This window comes from Semicossyphus pulcher, unplaced genomic scaffold, assembly GCF_022749685.1.
Source record: "Semicossyphus pulcher isolate SPU_LCO1_2020_fin unplaced genomic scaffold, fSemPul1.0.p SCAF_17, whole genome shotgun sequence".
In the NCBI taxonomy this organism is placed as follows: Eukaryota; Metazoa; Chordata; class Actinopteri; order Labriformes; family Labridae; genus Semicossyphus; species Semicossyphus pulcher.
Window position 1 is genome coordinate 11,058,390 of NW_027211681.1, and position 9,936 is coordinate 11,068,325.

Below are 9,936 nucleotides of genomic sequence, written 5' to 3' on the forward strand. Positions count from 1 at the left end.
TTATTCTCCTTTTACTTAATCTGCAGATTAATGTTTGTATTTTTCGCTGTGTTTGTCGCCTTTAAAATGTTTAAAAATGTTATACAATCGTAAAAAATCTCCATTGTTATTATTATTGTATTATTAAAAATGATTCTTGCATGATTATCAGAATACATTATTTTGATATAGTGATTGATTTATGGACTTTTATGGGATTTTAAGACAGTTTTTTCTGCAACAACAACAAAATTATATATACCATTTTATTATATTACAATTATTATTAAAGGGAATTAATTCTTTATATATATAGTAAAGACGCAAAAATGTGCATTAAAGCAGACATCTCAGTCTGATAGATTCAGATCAGTCCCTGCCTGTCTGTGTCTGAACCTCTGCTCTATGTGTGTATGATTAAGCACACAGAGAGTGCAGAGTACACTACTGTCTGTTTATTAGAATCTAATATAAGCACAGTTGTTGATATTTTCTTGGAAACAATCAAGGTCACATCAACGTCTGGGACTGACCAGTCTGGTGTGATGTGTGTGTGTGTGCATACATGCATGTAGGCTTGAACTTGCTCGTGTTACAAATAGTGTGTGTGTGTCTGTGTGTGTGTAGGTATTGGTGGTGGAGGGGGGAGGATGAGGGGTAGTGGTGGTGGAGGTTCCTTATCTACAGGCCACAGGCAGCTCTGAGGCTCTTATCAGCAGCAGCCACATTGTACGAGCACATCCTCTTGTCCAGCAGGGAGCGGAAAACTCTCCTTGCAACATGGTTCCCTCTCTCTCTCTCCCTCCTCTCTCTCCCCCTTTCTCTCCCACCTTACATTTGCCAGTACCAGAGGAGGTCTCCGACTGGCAACCGACGAGAGCATTGTGTCTTCTTGGCGGAAGAGAGTGAGAGAAAGAAGGGACGGACAGACAGGACGGTGACAGAGAGACAGACCGAGACAGACAGAGAGCTAGAGCGAGCGAGCGAGAGAGAGAGAGAGGTGAGAGTGAGATAGAGAAGGGGGGGTGACAGCAGAGACACACACCATCCACCTTTATGCTTTCTCTTCGTTTAAAGGAGCAACTTCGCAACAAAAAACTAATACGTAGATTTTGATTAGCTTTCCGTCACCGTGTGAATATTTGACACTTTTGTTCTATTTTTATCTGTGAGTTTTATTTCGAAAGACTTTGACGTGAGCGTGAGGAGAGCTGTGAGCGGTGTCAGACAGTTTGGCTCCACTTCTGATGTGAGAGATTGACGGACAGACACTGACAGGCTGCAGAGGAGTGCGAGCGACCTGAGGAGGAGCAAGAGGAGAGGGAGGAGGTTAAACACTGAGGAGGTGTAACATGTGCGTTCACAGATCACTTAGACGGTGAAGGATTTTACATCACAGACGAGCTGCTGGACATCAGAATGTATATGTGAGTATGCTTATTTTAGTATTTACTTAATGTTTGATCTAATGTGTATGCGGCCTGTGAAACATGACTGGTTTGCAGCTTATTACATTTATTATAGAAATAATTATAACAAAAATAACGTGCCATATGTCATGTACTTCAACTGAAATAGTCTCATTTCTGCTGGAAACTGGTGAATAAAATGTGCTTTTTTTAGTCGTTAATTAAAGGAGATATAAATGTAATATCAGGTCCTGTCAGACGCTTCACTGGACGACCGTTTACTGCATTTACATACAATTTGTTCTGTTTATTTTCAGTCTCCTGGTTATGTTCAATATACGGTAAATCATAACACAAGATGTATCGGACAAATATAAAAACGAGTAATGTGTAATATTTAATTAGTAACATTTAATGTAATATTTGTAACAAAGTTGTTTATCACAGTGTTCAATAACATTTTATTTGAAGAACTGATGCAAACTATTTAGGGGCTTGTTGTGCATAAATGTGCGAGAAAATAGGCTCGACTAAAAACCAAATGCTGCATCATCTCTACCACAACATGATATATGGGCAGTCATAATGGCTTTCTTTCTCAATCGCCACAGCAACACTGTGTGTAATGTGTGCAGCTGGGTAAATTCAGTACAAATATGCAGCGCCAAGTATTTTCCCCTGAAACTTCAGTGACTGTATCTGCAGCTCTGTTTTAGCACGGCGTCTTTCGTCTTAAGAAGATATTTAAATTAAAGTAAATATATCACTGCTGCAAAAATAGATAGGAAAAAAAACTGCCAACAAATGTCGTCCGCGCTTTATTGTGAAAGAGGGAACTGTCCAAAATAAAGTCATGACAACTAGAAAAGACAAAACAGGAACACTTGCGATTGCAAAACCTGACAAATCATGAGTGCTGGGCCCTGCAAAGTAACAACTAATGTCTCCCTGCTGAAGGAGAAGAGGCAAACATCACTTCATGTCAAGTGTTTTAACATCCTAACGCTCTGTTAGTGTGCTCTGAAGCTGTACATTTGCATGAACCCAATCCAGATTTTAAACTGGGCAAAACCCCAACAACAAACACTTTTATGTTTATGTAATGTGCACGTTTTGACACACTATAACTAACTTACACAAAATATACATCCTGACTGCATTTTCCACTTTTCTTTTGTTCCACAGACTCTTTGATATCAATCCAATCTTCAGCGGTCTGGGACACTTTGATTGCTTTAAAGGATTTTGACTCACATCCTCCAAACACACACACAGACCAGCAGACAGAGGAATATTTACAATAAGAGCAGCCACTGGAGACTCGCGAAAAACCTTGAATGTGCTGCTCAGGATGCACCGCAAGAAAAATCCACTCCGGATCAGACTGCAACAACCCCCACGGCTCCATGCTGCACCCAGCAAAGAGACTGGGCTCCATTAGAGACTGCGAGGAGATTTAATATGAGGTTCTCGACACCTTCTGTAACGCTGGATATTTAAATCTCCACCCTTTCATCAGTAAGAGCAACTAAAGGATTTCAGTTTGCTACATTTCTGTGAGCTAAAGCAGCAAAATATTGCATAATCTGCAGGAAGGCGGAACAAAGGAAGAGGAAACAAATGGTTATAGGCGGCCTGTATGGAAAAGCAGAGGTTTAAATGGCTCTGCAGGTGGTGCACATGAGCATGTAAGTTACTCTCACACACATATAAACACACCACTGAGCTGAGAGGACCAGGAGGAGCACCACCATGATGGAGAAGCTGAACCCAACCTGTCCACCTGCTTCACCCCCCACCCTTCCTCGCTCCTCCTCCTCATCCTCATCCTCCATCTCCTCCCCATCCTGTGCCTCCATGGAGCAGAACAGCCCTCTCCAGATTAAGACTTTAGTATCCTCGGACGCTATCAGCAGCCCGAGTCCAGCTCACAAGACAGAGCACGACGGACACACGGACGTTCCTGGCGCTGGCGCTGGCTCGGTTCAGTCGCCTACAGGAGCGTTAACAAGTCAGGTCACAGATACAGCTGCTGCACCTGAGCCCATCATCATGGAGGCCGAAGAGGTGGAGGTGGAGGAGGAGGAGGAGGAGAAGCAGGGAGGACCGACCAGCACCACAACCCCTGCTGCTTCTGCCGACAGGTCCCCGACTCTCTCCTCCCCACCTCCCCTTCTTCCAGCGCCAGCCAAGACCTCCCCGTGTCCTCTGCCTCCTCCATCCTCCACCGCCTCCTTCGCTTCCTCGTCTCCTCTTCCTCCGCACATCCCAGTCATCAGCCTCGGTCACAGCAAACCACCTCTTCCACTACCAACTACAGCTTTGACAGCCCTCCACCCAATCCCTAACCTCCTGCACGGGCCTCTCGGGGAGCTGCGGCGCAGTCAGCTGACCTGTGTGCCCGTGTCCAGCCCTGGAGCTGCTGGAGCTTCTGTCGGTGCTGGGGGCCCTTCAGCTCCATCCCCACGGCCCCTGTTAGCCCAGCAGTACCTGTCTGCACACCCCTTCTTCACCAGGTGAGATTGGGTCTATTTATATTTAAATAGAGACACATCTTTTTGCCTCATGACTTCTTAAAGGTCAGATTTGTCGAGTTATTTTAGGACCTAGAGAAGTTTTTATTTGTGCTTTTACGTCGCTTAATCCACTTGTGTCTCCTTTTTTAACTTATGACAACATTTAGGTGATCAATCCTGACCCAGAGGTCGCACACCGTAAATATAATTATAGAACTTTCACCCTCCATTGAACAACACACGTGCATATAAAAAATAAATGCAAATTTATGAGATGTTACAGGTAATGATGGAGACGCGTCTTTTGTTTCTCAGGAAACACTGACTGTTGGCATTTCGTGACTTCCCAGTGTGATTAATTGTGGCCACACCGCACAGCTCTAAGAAAATTGACAGCAGGATGTGTGCTGTCACAAAGCGACTTCACATTTCTCCCCATAAATTTGACAGGACAGCAGGCATCACTTTTTAAACTATACATCCAGTTCAAGCTGCAGCTAAATTTAGCGTCTGAGCAGATAAACGGCCAGCTCGTAAAGTTGCTGAATTTTGCAGAACTATCAGAGCCCTCCTACTGTTCATCTCTTCTCTTCCACACGGCTTCTTTCTCTCACAGGCAGCATTAGGACTCTTTTCACAGTGACTACATCTATAGTTTCACCATCTGTCATGGAGGTCTGGGAATAAGACTCTCTCCTCGCCTCTCTCTGGTCTGTTTGTAGCAGGAGGCATTGATCTATTCCATCCCTCTAAAGTGGAATCAGTTAGTAACCAGACTTAATGAGAGTGGGCTAAAACTCGGCACGCACACTCGATCATTGCCACCAACATAATCACAGCTCCCTTAATGCCCCCCCCCCCCCCCCATCGTCTTGATTTCTCAATTAACTTTAAAAGATTGTAAGAGAAGAGATGCCGGAGCTACTGTATGTGTTTGTAAAGGTGATTTATTTCCTACATTGATGTGAACGCAGTTACAAAAAGGTTTAATTATCGCACATCCTCCGTTTGCATTTGTAGTTCTTACCTCGGTCCCCCGGGAGGAAGCTACGGCGTCATCAACAGCAGCCGGATCAAGAGGAGACCCTCGTCACACTTCGAGATGGAAATCAGTGAATGTGAGTTTCTGTGTGAAACAAAGAATCAGACGTTAATATTTATTCAGCCGTAATTACTAAAAGTTAACTTTCTTATTGTTTTGATGGAAGGTGCTACCTAAAGAATAAGAATGAAGGTGCTGTTGTCTGTCTGTTGTTCTTCCTGGAGACTTAGATACTAAATATACACTGTAGTTTTTTGCAAGCATTACTCAAACAGGTGCAGAAAGAGGGTTTGTGGGGGAACTATTTTCTGGGTCGGATTAATACAAATGTATTAATCTAGTGGGCATTGAAAGCAGCACAACAGTGTGTTGAAAAGAGCAAGTGTCCTTGTGTATAGTGCTAGTGCAAAGATGTAGCTCATAAACATCTTTTTAATGGTTTTAAAATATCAACTAGGTTCTTTGGCTCAGTGGAGTGACCTAGATCAGGCTTTGACCACACAGTTATTTTTAGTAGGATCATTTTAATGTTTGTTTTCGTCCCTGTTTGGTATTTACTGGCTGACAAAGAGAATAAATTTATCAATCCCTTTGATTATTCAAGGCCCTGCATACTCAGACTGTGTTCATGTCTTTCCGACAGGCCCCCCTCAAAAACTCGCTCGCCGCGTCTTCACCAACAGCCGCGAGCGCTGGCGGCAGCAGAACGTGAACGGAGCCTTCTCCGAGCTGAGGAAACTCATTCCCACGCACCCGCCCGACAAAAAGCTCAGCAAGAACGAAATCCTGCGTCTGGCCGTGAAGTACATCAACTTCCTGGTCACTCTGCTCAACGACCAGGCGCAGGACAAGAGCGGGGACTCAGGTGAGGACGAGGCCGAGGAAGAGAGCACGACGATGGGGTCGGACGGTAACAAACAGGACCCTCTTTTCCAGTGCGACACTCCTCTTCCTCCTCCTCCGCCATCCTCCACCCATCCCGCTTTGGCCACAATCCACCGAGACAGAGACTCTACGGACTCCGTCATCGCTCTGGCTAACTCCCCAGCCACATCCAGCTGCTTTGGTGACACAGACAGTGAGGACAGCTTTAAAGTTAAGACCTCTATGACCAATGGCATTCTGGGAAAGGTCAAGGGTGAGATAAGGATGGTGGCGGCCACAAACGATGAGCGGTGACACAAAAAGACGGCAAACAAAGACGTGTGCCGTCGCTGGGAGTTTAAATGTCACATTGACGGACACGACAGGACACACGTCAACAGACACTGCAAGTGTTTGAGGAGGCAGAGTGATTCTGTCTTCAGCCGACAGCGCTTAAAGATCATGTGAATATTAAGAGACGGACTTGTTTGCAATATTTTGTAGTGATTTCCAGTGATTAGCAGACATTGAGTGTGAGGCTCTGTAATTTTGGACATACTTGGGCAAGCTGAGAGAGTCACAGAACAGTCAGACTGATATGTTTTATATCCAAATAAGGTCACAATGATTCTGTTAAACATTTGACCTCAACGTAACACAGTTTTTATGTTACATCAAAGAATTATGCAAAACAGGATCCTGGACATCTGATTGGATCATTCTGAGCACAGTGCCACACACTCTGTTGGGCCTGCAGAGACGTGCATGTACTGCATTCATCAATCAAAGTTGCATCTTTAAATGTTCCTGCCGCTCTTATTGTCAGAGAAGCCGTGCCGCAGGTCCCACCCTGACATTGTGACACACATGTACCAGACAGAAATAAAGTGTGTTTTACTTTGCTGTTCCTTATTCAACATCCTCTTCTTGGGCTCCAAAGTCCGCTCTCTGTCAGCACGATTTCTCAACATATTCCAAGTGTTCCGCCAAGTCTGTCAAATGTTTAGGGAACGTTTGTGTATCCTCCGATTTTTTAGCATGTTGTTATCTCAGAGGGATATGATGACAATAACCATCAGATGTTAAATGCATGAAAGCAATGCTATTGGGTCAGAACCGTCTGAAACGCATATTTTAAAAGTGCAACTATGTTCATAGATCAACACAGCAGACTTGTCTCTGCACATCATACAGATTGAACCTAAGCCAAACTTCATTTGATCGTTTGTGCTGCTTTCAGCACCAAAGAATACAAACACAGTACAGTTTAACTGAGCAGCAGATCTAAGGAGGAGTGTTGGACATGTTTTCAGTGGATGTATTAGCAATACCAAAAATCTGGCATCTACAAAGTATTGCCATTACAAAACAGAAGCAAAAGTAAAATCACATTTATCATATAACTGGATTATAATTATCATGCATCACTAATGTTGCAGCTGTGAAAGATGAGGCTGATTTGAATCACTTCGATTACTGCCAGCTAGTTGAATCTATGATAACATGCCTATTTATTTATTATATGAATAACCTGAATCTGAAAAGTTACTAGTATTAAATGTTGCCAAATAAATGCAGAGGAGTAAGAAGTACAATATCCATCCATCCATTATCTATACTGCTGGAGCCTTTCCCAGCTGTCATGGGGCGAGAGCGGAGCTACACCCTGGACTGATCACGAGTCAATCACAGGAGACAGACAACCTTTCACGCTCACATCCGTACTTATGAGCCACGTTAGAGTCACCATTTAAGCTAACGAGCGTGCCTTTGGACACAGGGAGAACGTGCAAACTCCAGGGGTCCGAACTGGGATTTGAACCACAGACCTTCTAGCTGTGGGGCTAACCACTGCACCACCCCGCAGCCCAAGAAGTACAATGTTGGCTTCTGAAATGTAGTGAAGTAAGAGTAAAGTAACGGTGGTTAAGAGAGCTCAAAACACTCCCGTAAATGTATGAAAAATAGACAAAAGACAAGCAAATTATGAAAAAGAAGTTCCACAAATTGCTTTTTAAAAAAGACAACAAATAAAACTGTTTCCAGGGGACACCAAAAACTTATGAACAAGCTTGGACACAGCTTGGAAACACTGTGCGTGCCAGCAGTTTTTAATGTCCCCTGGAAACGGTTTCTGTTGTCTGCAACACTTGCAAACACAAAACCCAACACCAAATGCTGCAACGTGCACAGAGCTCTCTGGGCCACTACAGAGAGCAGCGTAATATAAAAATACTCAACACTCACGCACCTCAAAATTGAGATTGATGGGTCTGTGGGTATTATATGTGTGTGCGCAGGTGGATGTGGTAAGAAAGTAGCAAATGATTTATGTAACAGCAACACTTGTAAGTGTGCGGTCGTGTGTGAGGAAGGTCAGGGTGGATGTGGGGAGCGGTTAGAGATGGTGCGAGGGGGTTGTATAAGTGAGATGTTGGGGGTAAGCTGCAGCTGTGCAGGGCTGCTGGTGTCTCTGTGCTGCCTGTTTGGCTCTGTGAAGCAGCCAGGAAACGCCTACAGTTAGTGCTGTCTCATTGACGGCCAACGAGTTTCCTGGAGAAATGAGGGGGGTGGAGGTGTGCAGGGGTGTTTGATGGGTGTTTGGACATGTGGGGTGGCAACCGCTGCATGGACGAAAGGGAGAGGGGGAAAACAGAAAAAGAATAACGCCACCAGGATGCTCAGGGAACCCCTTGTGCAGCCGGTTTCGGGACCACACAACAGGAAGAGCTGCTTTCACAACGCTGCTACGGCTGCCTGTGCCTGCTCTGCTGTGCCAGGCCGCTCTGTCCCTCCCTGCTCGCTCTGAAACCACAGAGAGGATAACACGCGGAGGCAGGGGTCACACATATTAAAGGGTGCTGCAGAATAATGCACTTGCAAAAACAAGCTTTTGTCAGTTTGCAGTAAAGAAGGTGCTCTGCTGTGCTGTTGGGGCTTGCAGATGAGATATTTTTGTAGCACACTCTTACATCACGTCAAATTTTCACAGCAGATGCTCGTCTTGTCACAGCAGGAATACCGAAAAGCACAGGTGTAATTAAAAACACGGCATTCCATTTAGGTGAGCTACTCTCAGGGTCCCTGTGTTGTGTGAGCTGCCTCACTAGAAAACCTGACATACATCCCTTAGGTGGAAATAAGTCCTCTATGTTTACCAGATAGTCTGTCTGCCGTTTGGTGCACAGCAGGTGGTGTACAGAGTATAGTGTCCACTTGTTTCCATCTTACATTGCCTCCACTCAAACTGATTTAGGCGGGAAAGGGAAGTTCCATTTTCCATAACCAAACACCTGACACCAACACACCAGTCTTGATGTATAGATATGTGAACATACTTCTGCCGGGATATAAAGAGGGAAGTAGATCAAATTTAAAACAAACGCGTTTATCAGCGTCTTGCCTTTTGCAGTCCCCATTATTGTTCTCCTTGGTTCCTGCACACATCTTGACCCGTGGCGTCAATTTGCTCAACCCCCTGCTTCATGTTTTGGATCAGTGTTTCAGACAAATCTGTTAACTCGGACGAATTTGTAAATTCAAAGGTCAGGATTCGGGCAAGTAAAGCACATGACAACAGCTGCCTCCTGAGGTCCAAAATGACACCACTACAGTTGAGTTGCTTACCGGACAGCTGAACAGCTGAAACTTGCTCTAAAAGCTGAAAGGAGCTTGTTATTCGTAAGAGCGACCCTGCAAAAGCCAAAAATGTTACAACCATGAACGTAATGTTTGTTTTTTTTAATGCAAAACCCCTTTCCATCTAGTCATTAAGTTATTATTGTAGATATGATTAAAGCTGCTCCAACGGGAGCTTTGATCCAGTTTTTTTTTGTTTAGATCAGCAGCACTCTGATTAAATACTCAAATGATGCCAAACTTGGTAAATATAACCTTATATAATGGTTTGTGACTGATGGGGTGTTAACTTTCTCCACTTCTTGTGATACAGGAGGTCACGCAGGGTGATGCAGGCCAGCCTGGGACTTAAAGATAATGCGCCCCCCCCCCAAAACTGTCAAAATTGTGTCGAATTATCTTTTGAGACCGTAAAACATTATGCTTTTTGTTAAAGTCGTCAGACACTCAAAACAGGCAAGGATGCAATTCTTTTTAGATCTGACAT

At 44.4% G+C, this 9,936-nt stretch overlaps 1 protein-coding gene across 1 annotated transcript; it reads left to right on the forward strand.

Moving 5' to 3' along the window:
- Positions 1–831: 831 nt before the first annotated feature.
- Positions 832–6,722, forward strand: lyl1 (LYL1 basic helix-loop-helix family member). Its single transcript, XM_069665921.1, has 4 exons — positions 832–1,406; positions 2,574–3,904; positions 4,925–5,022; positions 5,590–6,722. The coding sequence occupies exons 2-4, from the start codon at positions 3,141–3,143 to the stop codon at positions 6,123–6,125; spliced, it is 1,398 nt and encodes a 465-aa protein (XP_069522022.1). The 5' UTR covers positions 832–1,406; positions 2,574–3,140; the 3' UTR covers positions 6,126–6,722.
- The last annotated feature ends 3,214 nt before the right edge of the window (positions 6,723–9,936 follow it).

What these genes read in the sequence shown, in the direction of transcription:
- lyl1 (XM_069665921.1), top strand. Translation starts at nt 3,141, where the DNA reads ATGATGGAGAAGCTGAACCCAACCTGTCCACCTGCTTCACCCCCCACC. An exon ending in GCACACCCCTTCTTCACCAG is followed by an intron (nt 3,905 to 4,924) that starts GTGAGATTGGGT and finishes TTGCATTTGTAG; the next exon opens with TTCTTACCTCGGTCCCCCGG. An exon ending in CGAGATGGAAATCAGTGAAT is followed by an intron (nt 5,023 to 5,589) that starts GTGAGTTTCTGT and finishes TCTTTCCGACAG; the next exon opens with GCCCCCCTCAAAAACTCGCT.